This window comes from Dryas octopetala, chromosome 2 (assembly GCF_963921425.1).
Source record: "Dryas octopetala chromosome 2, drDryOcto1.1, whole genome shotgun sequence".
Classification (NCBI taxonomy): domain Eukaryota; kingdom Viridiplantae; phylum Streptophyta; class Magnoliopsida; order Rosales; family Rosaceae; genus Dryas; species Dryas octopetala.
This window is the reverse complement of record NC_141367.1, coordinates 26,656,189-26,675,388: the sequence shown is the minus strand read 5'-3', so window position 1 is coordinate 26,675,388 and position 19,200 is coordinate 26,656,189. Positions and strand designations below refer to the sequence as shown.

Here is a 19,200-nt window from a genome sequence, read left to right as displayed (position 1 = left end):
TGAGATGAAATATATATGAACAAACAAATAAATCATAATAATTTTATTTATTTATTTGAATCGTTATAAACTTAATAATTGATGATTAAATTGTAAAATTTATTATCTTATCTTATGATGATTCCCTTTGCACCCGATACAGTAATACCATTGCTTTAGCCGCTGAGCAACTTGAAGGGATAAGGCCCATAAGGTAAGGTTGTAAATCAATTTGATACCGTTCGAGTTCAGCTCAGATTTGACTTGTTTAAGCTAGATCGCAAAAAAAAAAAGTCAAACCGAGATTTGTTCATTTGAAAAACAAACTAAATTTGAGTTTTGATATGTTTGGCTCGTCAAATTTGTGAACAATTTTTATGTTTGTCTAAGTTATAAAAATGTTTAAATTATTTTAGTCATATGTTTGATATGTCATATATAATTTATACGTTATAAAGAGTTAAGAATAGTCATAAATAATTATTATGTCAAGTAAATGAATTAGCTTTTTTTTATTTAATGGATAAATCACCAACAAATTCATGACCAAAAACAAAAAGTTGTTTATAAACTTGCAACTGTAGGCTTGTAGCATGAAAGTAGCATGGGCACACTGTTAGATAAGATTATGTAAATTGGCTATACAGCTCGTATCCAGCTCGATTTTTATTTTTTAACTTGTTTGAGTTGGGCTTGTATAAGAAATAAGTCAAGTTTACTAGTTTAGACAAATTAACTCAACTCATTTACGCCATCAGGTAACGGTATGTATGGACAAAATTAATTAACTACGTACTTATAAAATGTTTGAAAAACTGATACAATAAATCAAGTTGCGCATATCCAGTACATAGTTCAATTACTTTCCTGTCTTGTACTGTGTATTGAACAAGAATAACTAGGTGCACATGTCCAACAAAACTGCAACGGAGTATTAAGTGGTCCTGAGCACGTACAGTTTCTTTTTAATTTTGCCGATTTTTTCTTCAATTTATATGCCTAAAAAGAGGTTATACAGTAATATAATAATTTAAAATTATAACTGGAAAAGAGAAAAGACATATAGATAATAGATTGACCCAATTAGAAAGGAAATGTGGTAAAGCCAGTTGTTATTAACATGTAGGAGGGGCTAAAAAGAGAAGTCTGAGATGTAAATTTAAGCTAATGTCGGAGTTGTGAAGAGAAGTAGCTTTCTTATAGCTTCAGTGTCAGGATATTGGGTGTGATAAGTTACCAGCAATCATGTGCCACGTGTGAACATTGAACTTTTCATACGTGCCTTTTAGACTTTTAGGTGCGTGAGTATAGCACGCAATAGCACTAGATTATGTAGAGTTAATAGACTACTCATCATCATGCCCCTATTACTGCTCTTAATATTCCGGCTGCATTGCATTGCATTGCATGCCCTGCAATGCAATTCAATAGTTGACTTCTGATAGTGCCAAATTCTTTACATTAATCACAATAATTAAGTTTCACTTTTGCTATTATGAAATAATAATAATACTAGTTATTGGGTGAAAGAGGGAATTAATTAATTAAGGAGATCGAGGACAGGCGTGCAACACACTACACAACCTGCTTTGCTTTCTGTTTCTGCTTTTCATGGACGACAACCAATGAATCAATGTCATTAGCAGTTACGTACCACATGTCCATATGATCGAGATATATATATATATATATATATATAGTATAGGGCTTGGTAAGGTTGTTTCACTAGCTTAATTCTATACTTCTCTATATTCAGCCTAGCCTACATGTATATGGACTATGATCACTCTGGTGCATTGGTGCTGCTGGGTACTGGGTACGTACTGGTACTGCATGCTTACTGCTCATTTACAACTTTGTCGTCCTCTTTAGAGCTTGCTAGCTTTGTACTTCTTTTAGAACTTCTATGATTCGTACCATATGCATATGCTTACCGATTGATTCTAATCTTTACACAACAAGAATATAAATAAATAGTGGGTTGAAAATTTGATTTGATTTGATTTTTTTGTTTTGTTTTTGTTTTTGTTAGTTGGGCAATTACCATGAACGGCAATTGTTATGTTGTACCTTGCCTAATGCTATCCACAAATTGATGGAAGTTAATAGTCTTATAGATCCAGTGGATATCCGATAGAATGGACTATGGAAGCTCAATAAGTAAACGTCTAAGCTGAGTTTTAAACTTGCCCTCACCTGGGCTTTACAGCAGTGAGCGGAACAAATTGGGCCATGCCAGCCCATTCCAGCTTCATATGCAATTCTGACAAGTTGGCCTTTGCAGTTACAAACTTACAAGTTACAACTTAGCCGGATGGACGAGATATAAATAAGTTGGGGTAATTTTAAACAACAAATTTTTCGGTCTGATAACTTACAGCACTGTTACCTAATATCGCTAATTCAATTCACATGTTATAACATGATAGACAATGCATTTATACTTTTATACTCATATTCATAATATAAGTGAATTAGTAATATTAAGTAAAGGTGTTACGATCACACTAAAATATGAATGCTTTTATACACATATTAATAACATAAGTAAATTAGTACTATTACTTAAGGTATTACAATCACACTAAAAAATAAGTGCTTAAAAACAATCCAACTATACACACCAAACGAGAGCACCGTTTCTAAATTCTAAGTTTCTAACCATGTATGTTTCTTTGAAATAGACATCTTCGGTTTCAGCAATCGTGTCATTTGAAATTCTCTTTCATTGATTAGTCTCTAGTGCTCATTACCATACATTACAGACGATACAATTGTGGAATGCTTTAGATTACAAATTATCCACACAGATATTCTCTCTTTGTCAAAACATGTTGATTAAAAGTGGGTGGTTTCTAACTATCTGGAGAAATTATTTTGTATAACCGCTATATTGACACGTGGTATAACAAGTTTATTTGTTATAATATGAGTGGATGTTATTAATATTATACCCTATTAATATAAACACATCGTCCAATAATACCCTTATACGTTAGATTGGTTATACCACATGACGATATATCGGTTATACTCTATAATTTTTCGACTATCTGGTAACCACTTTCTATTTATCAACAAGAAAGAAATAAAAATTAAGGATCACATGGTGGGGTAGTGTAGGAGAAGCCTCAAACCACTTTTCTTATCTCAATAACCCAGAGGATAACAATGATTAATTCAAATCTCTTTCAAATTTGTTTGAATTCTACAAGTTAAATTAAATAGTTAATTGGGAATCATTTCAAATCTCTCCATAATTGAGAAGACCAAGAGAATCCCCCCTTTGAATTCTACATGAGCTGGGGACCTCCCTTTCAAAAATCAATTTTTTTTTAACCTTGCAATGAACTATTGGGGTATGAAGTTTGCATAAGTTCTGTAAAGATAGATGCTATTCAAGAGGACAATGACACACAATAACAAACAAAGAAAACCAAATTAAAACAGAAAAAAGAGGATAGTGAGAGAAATAAAGATCACAATGGGGAAGTGTATATGTCTAGCATGTGACCAAAGAAATACATATACACCAGTGACATAAAAGGTGTATTTATCTAGCAAGTGACAAGAGAAATACATATAAAACCATGACATAAAAGTTTATATTTTGCACACATGGGGATGCCATATGACATGGTCCACTTATTTGATGCACATTAAGCATAATAAGGTTAAACCTCACCATCCCATAAATCTTCAAGGGACTTAAATGGTGATGGTCCATTAGCCGCAACAAGGTCTTCTCTAAGCATCATTTTGCGCTGCTGGATTTGGTTGATCTTGTGAAGGTCTTCATCTGATAGCTGCCAGTCAAAGATCTGCAAGTTCTGCTTCAACCTCTCCTTGTTGTAGCTCTTCACAGCAAGAGTTGCCCCTGCCTGGTATACCCATCTAATGCAAATCTGAGCAATAGTCTTTCCACGAGCCTCTGCGATTTCCTGAAGCACTTTGCTTTCCAAAACATGATTGGTGCCCCAACTGGTCCCCTTGGCACCCAAAGGAGAGAAGGCAGTCACAACTACGCCATTGGCCTTGCAGAAGTCTCTCAACTTCTTCTGTTGCCAGAGTGGGCTCATTTCCACCTACACACAAATTAAAGATGGTTCATAAAATAAATAAAAAGAAAGAAACATTCCGTGTATAGAAACGAAGTAAGGAATTCATGCTAGGAAATTGAAAATGGACTCACTTGATTCACTGAAGGAGGAATGGTAGCAAAAGAGAGTATGTTCTCTAGCTTTTTGCTGGAGAAGCTGCTGACTCCAATGGACTTGGTAAGGCCAAGTCTCTGGCATTCTTCCATGGCTGCCCACACAGCCTTGTAGTCCATAGGCATAAGGTCCTCTCCAAGTAGTGGGTACACCAGTTTCCCTGGCTTGGCACTGATGGGCGAGTGAATGAGGTACAGGTCAAGGTACCCCAATTGAAGATTTCTGTACATAAAAATTACAAATCAGTCCCACCCAAAAATCCCAATTCAACCCAAAACCAATCTACAACGAGGGACAGAGACTGACCGAAGTGATTGCTGCAGGGCAGGAATGACAAGGTCAGGGTGAGAATCGTTGCTCCACAACTTTGAAGTGATGAAGAGTTGGTCTCTTGAAGCAACGAGGCCGAGTGTGAGTGCTTCTTGAATGCATTCTCCGAGAGTCTGCTCGGAGCAGTACATAGCAGCCGTGTCAAAGTGTCGGTAACCGAGCTTGATGGCCTCGAGAACCGCCGTTTTCAAAGCGGTTGGGTCTAAGTTGTTGGCGGCTGTGCCAAAGGCAAGAACAGGCATGGTCCTGCGCCCAGTGGAGGAGCCCAGCACCACCTCTGGGATTTGGGTTGCTGCCATCTTTTACTTTTCTTTGCTCTCTTGTAAAATGTAAAGCTGCTGCTGCTGCTGCTGCTGAATGTGGGTTGAGTGGTATGAAGTCGGTTTTATATTGCATTATTGTATCCGAAATTTCTTAAATATCAATATCCAAAAATTTACGATATATGATAATATCAATGAATATATGGATTTCGGTAAATATGAATGTAATAAAGTTGAGTTAAATTTTATTGTTTTAATATTAATTAATTAAAATTAATGAATGAATATTGATCTAATTAGGACTAAATTTGGTTTAATTTCATCTTATTTCTTTTTTTTTTCTCAAATTTTGAAATATTTTATATAATTTTTGTAATATTTTACTATATTTTATAGACATATATTAATATTTTATTAATATATATTAATATTTTATCCATATATATATCAATAATATTTAAATATTTTCATCCATGATTATTGCTGACATTGTCAAAGGACTCAAACTTGACAACAAAGAGTAGAGAAGAAAGAGAAGAAGGGTAGGGATAGTAGGTGGTATACTTACGTTGTAAGTAAGTCTTTTTCATTATTGAGATATTCGTAATTTTATTTATTAATATTTAAATATATTATAACTAATATATAACTGATATTTTTTTAATATCAAAAAAATATTAATATATATTGATAAAATATTGGTATATATTAATAAAATATTGATATATATTGATAAAATATTAAACTTTTGGATGATTATTGCTGACATTGTCAAACTTGACAACATAGATTAGAGAACACTTTTTATTCAACTCTCCTCCTGCTACCAAGGTGCTAACGGCATTGATTATGCCAGTCTCAACTACCTACGAAGGTTCTAACGTCATCCAAAAGTTTGAATTTAATTTTTCATTTTGAAACCATGACTTCAAATGTATGAATCAATTGTTAAAACTAGGGCTGAGATTTTATGCCGAAAAATTGAAAATTATTGACAACCGGTCAAGTATTACGCTGAAAATTACCGAACATTTCAGTTACTGATATCGATACTCGGTTTTCATACCGATACCGATGATTTTGGTAACGGTAACAATACCGGTTTAAAAAACACGGTACCAAAGGTATACCAATACCGACCATATATTGAAAAAATATTATTAAAATAATTCATTTTTATACATTTCTATACTATATCGATATACTCTAAATAAAAAAAACTAAAATACTAAATACCTTTCTATATAATTTCTAATTTTCTATAATTTATATAAAACATATATAAATTTATAAACCCTATAACTTATTAACTTTTTTTTTTTTACTTTATATAATATATTTCTATCTAAAAACTAATTAAAAATATCCTAAACTCTAATATTATACTAAATTATAAACCCTATATAGTATATGTATATGATATCTCATACTAAATTACTAATTTCTATACCCTAAGGGCCCGTTTGTTTCACCTTCTTAGTAGGGATTGGCTTAGTTAAGACCCTAAGCCCATGTTTGGTGAGAGTAGGATTAAAAAAAGAGGGGCTTAGTGAATTCTCTCTAACTTAAATGAACCTTCTTAGATGGGCTTAGTGAAACCCATGAGGCAAAGGCAAGAACAGGCATGGTCCTGCGCCCGGTTGAGGAGCCCAGCACCACCTCTGGGATTTGGGTTGCTGCCATCTTTTACTTTTCTTTGCTCTCTTGTAAAATGTAAAGCTGAGGCTGCTGCTGCTGCTGAATGCGGGTTGAATGGTATGAAGTTGGTTTTATAAACTGTATCCGAAATTTCTTAAATATCGGTATCCAAATTTACTGTTGATATATCAATTTCGGTAAATATCAATATAATAAAGTTGAGTTAAATTTTGTTAATTTATTATTAATTAATTAAAATTAATAAATGAGCTTTGATTTAATTAGAGTTGAATTTGGTTGAATTTCATCTTATTTTTCTTTTTCTTCTTAAATTTTGAAATTTTTTATATAATTTTGTGATATATTATTATATTTTGTAAACATATATTAATATTTTATTAACATATATTGATATTTTATTAACATATATTAATATATATATATATATCAATTACATATTAGTTACAAACTTACAATTTATTTAAATATTAATAAATAAAATTACAAATATCTCGATAAATATATCAATAAGGAGAAGAATTTATTTGTAATATAAACATGTTACCTGCTATTCCCTCTCTCTTTCTCTTTCTGTTTCTCTCTCTTAAGACAGATAAGTTATTCTCATCAAGGAATAAAATTTCGGGTTTCGAGGAAATTTCGATGGAAATTTCGACGGAAATTTTGAAGATTTTTAAATTCGACGGAAACGATGGAAATTGCTATCAAAATACGGAAATTTTGAATAAAACTTTACCATATGTTTATTTAACATATTATCTACTACATTGATAAAAAACATTAAAGAAACCAAATTATATGGTAGGTTTCATGTGACATGTGATGAATATAATGTGCGCTGGAGGCAAATACTGTTAAATAAAATTAATATAATAAATAATTAAAATTACTATATTTTTTATACTCTATAATCTATACACTAAACCCAATATTTTATATGCCATAATATTACATTAAAACCTATATACTCTATATTTTTTAAGATATGATATAAAATATTAGAATTTATGCCCTTTAGAGTATTTTTAATTATTTTTTATATAGAAATGTATTATGATTTAGAGTTTAAAGATAACTAAACGAAATCTCGAAAGAATCAAACGAAATCTCAAATCTTTTTTTTTTTTTTCAATTGCCCAAAGATCTCAAACCTTAATTGTCCCTAAACTTTTTTTTTTTTCTTTCCTTTTCTTCTTTTCTTCTTTCCTTCCTAATCTGCTTCCACTTCTCCAGGCGTGAGCTTGAGTGCGTGACCTTCTAGCTTCTTCTTCCTTTTTGACTTTTTCTTCCTTTTTCCTTTTTTTTCTTTTTCTTTTTTTTTTTCTTTCCCTCCTGGCTTCCATTCGTGACCTTTCTTCTCTCCCAGCCGCCACTGTTATGCGACTCAATCAGCATAATATCAAATCTCTTTCTCTTCTCTCTCCTCCGGTCCTCCCTCTCCAGCGCCACTCTCTCTCTCTCCCAAATCCCTCTCCGATCTCCCTCTCTCCCTCCCCGATCTGATTTTCTCCCTCCCCGCTCTCTTCTCTCTTTTTTCTATTCTCTCTCTTCTCTTTCCTTCTTCCCCAATCAAGCCGGTGGCTAAGTTTGTAACTGCCAAGGAGAAGATATACAGAGAAAATGACTGGGTTTGTTGAGCGAAATTTCGCAAAAAATTCGATAATTTTGGCAAAATATTGGCGAAAAATTCGTGAACTAGTATTAAAATTTTTATACCCTCAAAAAATAAAATTTTCAACGAAATTTCACCGAAAATTTCAAAATTTAACACCTTGATTCTCATCAATAATATCTAGATATTTTCATCCATGATTATTGTTGACATTGTCAAACTTGAGTCTTGACAACAGAGATTAGAGAATAGTTTTTATACAACTCTACTCCGGCTACCAAGGTGCTAACGTCATTGATTATGCCACTCTCAACTACCTACGAAGGTGCAACGTCATCCAAAAGTTTGAATTTAATTTTTCATTTTTAACCATGACTTCAAATGTATGAATAAATTGTTAAAGTATCCTCCCTCACTTCTTAGCATTATCGATGTGTTTGAAAAGAAAAAGACATTTTTGATTCTTGTTTATTCTTCTACGGGTGATGGGTGATGTTATTCTGACGATTCTACACTACTCTCATGTTCACTATTTTCAAAAAGGCTTTTTTACCCAAATAGCACCTGAACTACAGGGGGTGTGCTCAAAGACCACCCAAACTTTTTTTCTTGCCAATTTACCACCTGAAATTATTAATATGTGCTAATTTGCCACCTAACATCCATTTTTCTGTTAAATCATCAAAAAATTTCCCAAACTTCCCATTTTGCCCTTGAATACAATAAAAAAATATTATTATTTTAAAAACTTTTTTTAAAATATAATTAGAAAAAAAATTAAAAACTAAAAAAATAGAAAATGGAAATGCCCTTTTGTTTTAGGGGGTTTAATTAGATTTTTTTTTTAATATTTAAAATGCTTTTTTTATATAAATGACGAAAATACCCTTGAAATAAACAGAAAATTTAACTAAAATGACGGTAGGTGGTAAATTGGCCAATATGTGAAAGTTCAGGTGGTAAATTGGCAAGAAAAAAAGTTTGGGTGGTATTTGAGCACACCCTTTATAGTTCAGGTGGTATTTGAGTAAAAAAGCCTTTCAAAAAAGTTCATTTATATAATTATATCCCTTAAATAAAATACTTATAAAAGTAAAAACAAACAGTCACCCCACCTCCACCCGACCCAGCTTAACTACCCCAACCCATACCCATCGCAGGCCACCTCCCACCCTCTTTGTCTTTTTCTCTCTCCCCCCTTCCTCTCTTTCTGTCTCTTTCTTTCTCACTACCCTTTCCTCACCGTGTGAGAATGTGGAGACGGTGAAAATGTTGAGTATTGTTTCACAAAAAAAATAATATAACCTTATTTAGTAACTTGTAAGAGTGTTGAATTACTTTTTCTATTGCCAATTTATTTTTGAGATTAATGTCTAAATTTTTTCATAATATCATTATATGTTCACTCACATATATTAGGCCAAATGACCACATATATTCTTCGTTATCCAATATGAACATGAATTATACACGTATTTGACTTGAGTGATAGCACATACGCATGAGCGTGTGAGAATATTGAATATTATCCCATATTAAAAAAGTAACTTTGTCTAATAACTTATAAGAGTCTTAGGTTATAATTCCTATTATCAATTGATTAAAAGTGGGTGGTTTCTAACTATATGGAGAAATTATTTTGTATAACCGCTATATTGACACGTGGTATAACAAATTTATTTGTTATAATATGAATGAATGTTATTAATATTATACTTTATTAATATAAACACCTCGTCCAATACTACCCTTATACGTTAGATTGGTTATACCACGTGGCGGTATATCGGTCATACCCTATAATTTTTCTACTATATGGTGACCACTTTCTATTCATCAACAAGAAAGAAATAAAAATTAAGGATCGGACATGGTGGGGTAGTGTAGGAGAAGCCTCAAACCACTTTTCTTATCTCAATAACCCAGTGGATAACAATGATTAATTCAAATCTCTTTCAAATTTGTTTGGTTTCTCCAAGTTAAATTAAATAGTTAATTGGGAATCATTTCAAATCTCTCCATAATTGAGAAGACCAAGAGAATCCCCCCTTTGAATTCTACGTGAGCTGGGGGCCTCCCTTTCAAAAATCAAATTTTTTTTAACCATGCAATGAACTATTGGGGTATGAAGTTTGCATAAGTTCTGTAAAGATAGATGCTATTCAAGAGAACAATGACACACAATAACAAACAAAGAAAACCAAATTAAAACAGAAAAAAGAGGATAGTGAGAGAAATAAAGATCACAATGGGGAAGTGTATATGTCTAGCACGTGACCAAAGAAATACATATACACCAGTGACATAAAAGGTGTATTTATCTAGCAACTTAGCAAGTGACAAGAGAAATACATATAAAACCATGACATAAAAGTTTATATTTTGCACACATGGGGATGCCATATGACATGGTCCACTTATTTGATGCACATTAAGCATAATAAGGTTAAACCTCACCATCCCATAAATCTTCAAGGGACTTAAATGGTGATGGTCCATTAGCCGCAACAAGATCTTCTCTAAGCATCATTTTGCGCTGCTGGATTTGGTTGATCTTGTGAAGGTCTTCATCTGATAGCTGCCAGTCAAAGATCTGCAAGTTCTGCTTCAACCTCTCCTTGTTGTAGCTCTTCACAGCAAGAGTTGCCCCTGCCTGGTATACCCATCTAATGCAAATCTGAGCAACAGTTTTTCCACGAGCCTCTGCGATGTCCTGAAGCACTTTGCTTTCCAAAACATGATTGGTGCCCCAACTGGTCCCCTTGGCACCCAAAGGAGAGAAGGCAGTCACAACTACACCATTGGCCTTGCAAAAGTCTCTCAACTTCTTCTGTTGCCAGAATGGGCTCATTTCCACCTACACACAAATTAAAGATGGCTCATAAATAAATAAAAAGAAAGAAACATTCCGTGTATAGAAACAAAGTAAAGAATTCATGCTAGGAAATTGAAAATGGACTCACTTGATTCACTGAAGGAGGAATGGTAGCAAAAGAGAGTATGTTCTCTAGCTTTTTGCAGGAGAAGCTGCTGACTCCAATGGACTTGGTAAGGCCAAGTCTCTGGCATTCTTCCATGGCTGCCCACACAGCCTTGTAGTCCATAGGCATAAGGTCCTCCCCAAGTAGTGGGTACACCATTTTCCCTGGCTTGGCACTGATGGGCGAGTGAATGAGGTACAGGTCAAGGTACCCCAATTGAAGATTCCTGTACATAAAAATTACAAATCAGTCCCACCCAAAAATCCCAATTCAACCCAAAACCAATCTACAACGAGGGACAGAGACTGACCGAAGTGATTGCTGCAGGGCAGGAATGACAAGGTCAGGGTGAGAATCGTTGCTCCACAACTTTGAAGTGATGAAGAGTTGGTCTCTTGAAGCAACGAGGCCGAGTGTGAGTGCTTCTTGAATGGCTTCTCCGAGAGTCTGCTCGGAGCGGTACAAAGCAGCCGTGTCAAAGTGTCGGTAACCGAGCTTGATGGCCTCGAGAACCGCCGTTTTCAAAGCGGTTGGGTCTAAGTTGTCGGCGGCTGTGCCAAAGGCAAGAACAGGCATGGTCCTGCGCCCGGTGGAGGAGCCCAGCACCACCTCTGGGATTTGGGTTGCTGCCATCTCTTACTTTTCTTTGCTCTCTTGTAAAATGTGATGCTGCTGCTGCTGCTGCTGCTGAATGTGGGTTGAGTGGTATGAAGTCGGTTTTATATTGCATTATTGTATCCGAAATTTCTTAAACATCAATATCCAAATTTACGATATATCAATGAATATATATCGGTAAAAATGAATGTAATAAAGTTGAGTTAAATTTTATTGGTTTATTATTAATTAATTAAAATTAATGAATGAATTTTGATCTAACTAGGACTAAATTTGGTTTAATTTCAATTAGATCAAAATTCGGTTTAATTTCATCTTATTTATTTTTTTTTTCTCAAATTTTGAAATATTTTATATAATTTTGTAATATTCTACTATATTTTATAGACATATATATATTAATATTTTATTAATATATATCAATATTTTATCAACATATATATCAATAATATTTAAATATTTTCATCCATGATTATTGCTGACATTGTCAAACTTGACAACAAAGATTAGAGAAGAAAGAGAAGAAGGGTAGGGATAGTAGGTGGTATACTTACGTTGTAGGTAAGTCTTTTTCATTATTGATATATTTATTGAAATATTTGTAATTTTATTTATTAATATTTAAATATATTATAACTAATATATAATTGATATTTTTTGATAGTAATGCTATACTTATTATATTTTTATATCATAATTTCATACCACCTTACATTGCATTGAAACATTGGATATTAAAAAATAAAAAATAAAAACTAAAAAAGAAAAAAAAATACTCCTCTAGTAAAGTAATGATACATAAAATGAGATACAAATATGAGAAAAAAAATGTGAAACAATTAGCATTATCGATTCTTTTAATATAAAAAAAATATTAATATATGTTGATAAAATATTGGTATATATTAATAAAATATTGATATATATTGATAAAATATTAAACTTTTGGATGATTATTGCTGACATTGTCAAACTTGACAACAAAGATTAGAGAACACTTTTTATTCAACTCTCCTCCTGCTACCAAGGTGCTAACGTCATCCAAAAGTTTGAATTTAATTTTTCATTTTGAAACCATGACTTCAAATGTATGAATCAATTGTTAAAACTGTTAAATACCTTCCCTCACTTCTTAGCATTATCGTTGTGTTTGAAAAGAAAAAGACATTTTTGATTCTTGTTTTTTCTTCTATGGGAGATGTTATTCTGACTATCCTACACTACTCTCATCTCATGTTCACTATTTTCAAAAAATTTCATTTATACCCCTTAAATAAAATACTTAAAAAAATAAAAACAAACAGTCATGAGTCACCCCTCCTTCGCCCCAGCTTAACTACCCCAACCCACACCCATCGCAAGCCACCTCCCACCCTCTTTGTCTTTTTCTCTCTCCCCCCTCCCTCTTTTTCTGTCTCTTTCTTTCTCGCTATCCTTTCCTCACCGTGCGAGAATGTGGAGACGGTAAGAATGTTGAGTATTGTCTCACAATTAAAAAGTATAACCTTATTTAATGGCTTATAAGGGTGGTAGCTACTCTTCCTATTATCAATTTATTTTTGAAATTAATATCTAGATTTTTTCATGATATCAGAATATGTTTACCTACATATGCTAGGCCAAGTGGCCACACATGCTTTTCGTCAGCTAATATGAGTATGAGTTATACACATATTTGACTTGAGTGATGACACACATGTATGGACATGTGAGAATATTAAATATTGTCCTACATTGAAAAAGTAACCTTGTTTAGTGACTTATAAAGGTCTTAGGTTACAATTTTTATTATCAAATGATTTTAAAATGTATATCTAAATTTTTTCACACCGGACCACCATGTCAAGAGAGTAGTGTAGAATGGCCAACATAGCCCTACTCTTCTTTTATTGATTACAAAGACATATTTTACGTTATTCATGGCCCGTGGCACAAAATACCAAAAAAAAAAATGCTGAAAATATTTTTTAGAAAGTGATTTCATTAAACAAATGAACCTAAGTCTTGTCTTTACAATTTGCTTATTATGCGCAGAGACTAAACATTGTGAACAGGGAACACAATAAGGTTTTGTAGGGCAATAACCAAATAAATCATGATTCATGGGTCAGTTTCACTTGTGCAACTCAAAAACTTCCTTGACCAACCTTCTCGTTCCTTCTAGCTTGTAGAATTCTTGAAGAAACTCTGCATAGTGATAGCTCCGATACAATGGAGGGTGTTGTTCCTCATCAATCAAATCCTCAATTGGGCCAGTGTTATATTGTACCTTGTCTAATGCTATCCACAAATTGATGGAAGTTAATAGTCTTACAGATCCAGTGGATATCCGATAGAATGGACTATGGAAGCTCAAAAAGTAGACGTCTAAACTGAGTTTTAAACTTGCCCTTACCTGGGCTTAGGCACGGATTCAGGATTACACTTTTGGGTGGGCTAAATTTGAAGCTAATATTCATTAGTGAAAATAATCTTTAAAAATTTCGACAGTCTCTTTTGTTTTAATGACATTTCTCAAATTTTTAGAGAACCTGTTAATATTACACAATCACACAAACATATATAATGAATCTAATAAAATTTAGTTTAACAAAACTCTGTGGTACAAGTGAATTTCAATAATAAGCAAGGAAAGATACATCTAGTAATGCTTTACTCTGCTTGGGTTTGGACTTTGAGGTAACTGGGTATGGGCTATTGCCTATTGGGCTGTATGGGTTATATTTTGGAGGGGCTAAAATTGTCCTATTGGGATAATATTTTTTTATTGGAGGGGCTGTAGCCCTAGCCGCTCCCTGCGTCCGTCCCCGCTTTACAGCAGTGAGCGGAACAAATTGGGCCATGCCAGCCCATTCCAGCTTCATATGCAATATTGACAAGTTGGCCTTTGCAGTTATAAACTTACAACTTAGCCGGATGGACGAGATATAACTAAGTTGGGGTAATTTTAAACAAGAAATTTATCGGTGTGAGAACTTACAATACTGTTACCTAATATCGCTAATTCAAGTGTTATAACATGGATAGATGATGTATTTATACATTTATACACATATTAATAACATAAGTAAATTAGTAATATTACATAAAGGTGTTACAATCACACTAAAAATGAGCGGTTAAAAACAATCCACTCCAAACGAGAGCACCGTTTCTAAATTCTAACCATGTATGTTTCTTTGAAACAGACATCTTCAATTTCAGCAATCATGTCACTTGAAACTCTGTTTCATTGATTAGTCTCTAGAAACTCTGTTTCATTGATTAGTCTCTAGTGCTCATTACCATACATTACAGACGATACAACTGTGGAATGCATTAGATTACAAATTATCCACACAGACGTTCTCTCTGTCAAAACATGTTGATTAAAAGTGGGTGGTCTCTGACTATCTGGTGACCACTTTCTATTCATCAACAAGAAAGAAATAAAAATTAAGGATCAGACATGGTGATGTTATCAGAATTTAACCTCTCCTAGGGACAAAACTAGACTGATGAGGACTAACCAAAACTTTCATAAGGGGTCTTAGCCGAGCTACCAAGATTTTAGTAATCACTTTATAAGCTGGAACTCTCTTTCATTGATTAGTCTCTAGTGCTCATTACCATTACGTTACAGACGATACAACTGTGGAATGCATTAGATTACAAATTATCCACACAGACGTTCTCTCTTTGTCAAAACATGTTGATTAAAAGTGGGTGGTTTCTGACTATCTGGTGACCACTTTCTATTCATCAACAAGAAAGAAATAAAAATTAAGGATCAGACATGGTGGGGTAGTGTAGGAGAAGCCTCAAACCACTTTTTCTTATCTTAATAACCCAGAGGATAACAATGATTAATTCAAATCTCTTTCAGATTTGTTTGGTTTCTACAAGTTAAATTAAATAGTTAATTGGGAAGAAATACATATAAGACCATGACATAAAAGTTTATCTTTTGCACACATGCGGATGCCATATGACATGGTCCACTTATTTGATGCACATTAAGCATAATAAGGCTAAACCTCACCATCCCATAAATCTTCAAGGGACTTAAATGGTGATGGTCCATTAGCCGCAACAAGTTCTTCTCTAAGCATCATTTTGCGCTGCTGGATTTGGTTGATCTTGTGAAGGTCTTCATCTGATAGCTGCCAGTCAAAGATCTGCAAGTTCTGCTTCAACCTCTCCTTGTTGTAGCTCTTCACAGCAAGAGTTGCCCCTGCCTGGTATACCCATCTAATGCAAATCTGAGCAATAGTCTTTCCACGAGCCTCTGCGATTTCCTGAAGCACTTTGCTTTCCAAAACATGATTGGTGCCCCAACTGGTCCCCTTGGCACCCAAAGGAGAGAAGGCAGTCACAACTACGCCATTGGCCTTGCAGAAGTCTCTCAACTTCTTCTGTTGCCAGAGTGGGCTCATTTCCACCTACACACAAATTAAAGATGGTTCATAAAATAAATAAAAAGAAAGAAACATTCCGTGTATAGAAACGAAGTAAGGAATTCATGCTAGGAAATTGAAAATGGACTCACTTGATTCACTGAAGGAGGAATGGTAGCAAAAGAGAGTATGTTCTCTAGCTTTTTGCTGGAGAAGTTGCTGACTCCAATGGACTTGGTGACCAAGTCTCTGGCATTCTTCCATGGCTGCCCACACAGCCTTGTAGTCCATAGGCATAAGGTCCTCCCCAAGTAGTGGGTACACCATTTTCCCTGGCTTGGCACTGATGGGCCAGTGAATGAGGTACAGGTCAAGGTACTCCAATTGAAGATTCCTGTACATAAAAATTACAAATCAGTCCCACCCAAAACTCCCAATTCAACCCAAAACCAATCTACAACGAGGGACAGAGACTGACCGAAGTGATTGCTGCAGGGCAGGAATGACAAGGTCAGGGTGAGAATCGTTGCTCCACAACTTTGAAGTGATGAAGAGTTGGTCTCTTGAAGCAACGAGGCCGAGTGTGAGTGCTTCTTGAATGGCTTCTCCGAGAGTCTGCTCGGAGCGGTATATAGCAGCCGTGTCGAAGTGTCGGTAGCCGAGCTTGATGGCCTCGAGAACCGCCGTTTTCAAAGCGGCTGGGTCTAAGTTTTCGGCGGCTGTGCCAAAGGCAAGAACAGGCATGGTCCTGCGCCCGGTGGAGGAGCCCAGCACCACCTCTGGGATTTGGGTTGCTGCCATCTTTTACTTTTCTTTGCTCTCTTGTAAAATGTAAAGCTGAGGCTGCTGCTGCTGCCGCTGCTGAATGTGCGTTGAATGGTATGAAGTTGGTTTTATAAACTGTATCCGAAATTTCTTAAATATCGATATCCAAATTTACTGTTGATATATAGTAAATATCGATATAATAAAGTTGAGTTAAATTTTGTTAATTTATTATTAATTAATTAAAATTAATAAATGAGCTTTGATTTAATTAGAGTTGAATTTGGTTGAATTTCATCTTATTTTTCTTTTTCTTCTGAAATTTTGAAATTTTTTATATAATTTTGTGATATATTATTATATTTTGTAAACATATATTAATATTTTATTAACATATATTGATATTTTATTAACATATATTAATATATATATATCAATTACATATTAGTTACAATTTATTTAAATATTAATAAATAAAATTACAAATATCTTGATAAATATATCAATAAGGAGAAGAATTTATTTGTAATATAAACATGTTACCTGCTATTCCCTCTCTCTTTCTCTTTCTGTTTCTCTCTCAGTCTCTCTTAAGACAGATAAGTTATTCTCATCAATAATATCTAGATATTTTCATCCATGATTATTGCTGACATTGTCAAACTTGAGTCTGGACAACAGAGATTAGAGAATAGTTTTTATACAACTCTCCTCCGGCTACCAAGGTGCTAACGTCATTGATTATGCCACTCTCAACTACCTACGAAGGTGCAACGTCATCCAAAAGTTTGAATTTAATTTTTCATTTTTAACCATAGACTTCAAATGTATGAATCAATTGTTAAAAGTTAAAACTATTAAAGTATCCTCCCTCACTTCTTAGTAGGGCTGGGTAAAAATACCGAAATATCAAAAAATATCGATACCGTACTAATTTTATATCAAAAAATATCGATATCGAAAATACTGATGAATTCGGTAACGGTATTGGTTTACAAAATTCGGTACCGACGGTATACCGATACCGACCGTATATTAAAAAAGTATAATTAAAATAATTTATTTTTATACATTTCTATACTATACTGGTATACCCTAAATATAAAATACTTAGTATTACCTTTCTATATAATTTATAATTTTATATAATACATTTCTAATTTTCTATAATTTATATCAATATGATATAATATTAGTAATTTAGTATATTGTATAATATGATATAATATAGTAAAATATGGTATAATATATTATTATTAGTATATGGTATTAGCCATTTAGCCTAACGGCCCTATTAGGTATATGACATATAAACCATATACTCTAAGGTTTAGAAGATGATATAAATTAAAAAACATGTAAACTATTAAGTTATAGACTATGAAGTTATGGACTATTTATGATTTATGTAATTACCTCAATCATAAATGTATAATATGGTATAATATATTATTACTAGTATATGGTATTAGCCATTTAGCTTAACGGCCCTATTAGGTATATGACCTATACCATATACCCTAAGATTTAGAAGATGATATAAATTAAAAAACATGTAAACTATTAAGTTATTGACTATATACTATAAATTATAAAAAACATATGTAATAAAAATAAAAAACTTCAAACCCCAATTGAAATTTGAAACCCCAAAATACCCTAAACCCTAAACCCCACAGTCCAAACCCTAAACGAAACCCCAAAATACCTTATTTATTCTTTACAAAATAAAACTTTATTTTTATTATTCTTTACAGGAATTAAAGGAGAAAGAGGACATTCAGAAATATTCCTTCCAGATTTTAAAGGGTCTTTCACTTCTTAGTGTTTTTTTTTTTTCTTGGCCAACATTTTGAACCTTGAATACAAAATATGAAAAAAAAAAAAAATGTGAGAAGGGAGCTTAACAAGAGAATGAAAAATTATAGTAGAAATTGGAAAATAGCCAATAGGCCAACGATGTCGTATTTGGAATTGGAGGTGTACCTGTAGTTGGAACATAGTGGAGGAGCGAGAAGCATAAACTGATACAACATAATATGATAGTATTAGTCTACATAAAATATGTATATCAACACAGTGATGAAATTTTCTAAAAGCTTTCCTTTTTTTCTTTTCTTCCTTCCCCCCCCCCGCGTCTCTCTCTCGCCTCTCATTTCTCACTTTCTCTTTTTCCCAGTCCCAGATCTTTTTCTCTCTCCCAGTTCCCGTGTTCTCTCTCCTCCCTCCCGGGACCAACTCTCCTCAGTCCGGCGTGACACCGGCGCCAAACTCTCCCTCTCTTCCTCCTCTCCCTCCCCATGGCCTTCTCTCTCCTCCCTCCCCGATCACCTCTCTGACTCTCTCTTCGATCTGCCGCCCTCCGGCGACGGCTGGCGACGAGGCCGGGCTCCCCTCTCTCCC

At 33.9% G+C, this 19,200-nt stretch overlaps 3 protein-coding genes across 3 annotated transcripts; all 3 read right to left on the bottom strand.

Annotated features, from left to right (window-relative positions):
* Positions 1 to 3,443: 3,443 nt before the first annotated feature.
* Positions 3,444 to 4,885, bottom strand: LOC147294897 (non-functional NADPH-dependent codeinone reductase 2-like). Its single transcript, XM_086231805.1, has 3 exons — positions 4,500 to 4,885; positions 4,172 to 4,415; positions 3,444 to 4,064 (listed from the first exon to the last, which is right to left on the bottom strand). The coding sequence occupies exons 1-3, from the start codon at positions 4,820 to 4,822 to the stop codon at positions 3,654 to 3,656; spliced, it is 978 nt and encodes a 325-aa protein (XP_086087931.1). The 5' UTR covers positions 4,823 to 4,885; the 3' UTR covers positions 3,444 to 3,653.
* Positions 4,886 to 10,262: 5,377 nt separating this feature from the next.
* Positions 10,263 to 11,718, bottom strand: LOC147294896 (non-functional NADPH-dependent codeinone reductase 2-like). The gene is made up of 3 exons (XM_086230421.1): positions 11,349 to 11,718; positions 11,021 to 11,264; positions 10,263 to 10,914 (listed from the first exon to the last, which is right to left on the bottom strand). Exons 1-3 carry the CDS (start codon positions 11,669 to 11,671, stop codon positions 10,504 to 10,506), a joined length of 978 nt encoding a protein of 325 aa, XP_086086547.1. The 5' UTR covers positions 11,672 to 11,718; the 3' UTR covers positions 10,263 to 10,503.
* Positions 11,719 to 15,643: 3,925 nt separating this feature from the next.
* On the bottom strand, positions 15,644 to 16,890 carry LOC147294895 (non-functional NADPH-dependent codeinone reductase 2-like). The gene is given in 4 exon segments (XM_086230449.1): positions 15,644 to 16,077; positions 16,185 to 16,272; positions 16,274 to 16,426; positions 16,511 to 16,890. Coding segments are annotated over 4 exon segments (975 nt in total). The 5' UTR covers positions 16,834 to 16,890; the 3' UTR covers positions 15,644 to 15,666.
* Positions 16,891 to 19,200: the final 2,310 nt, after the last annotated feature.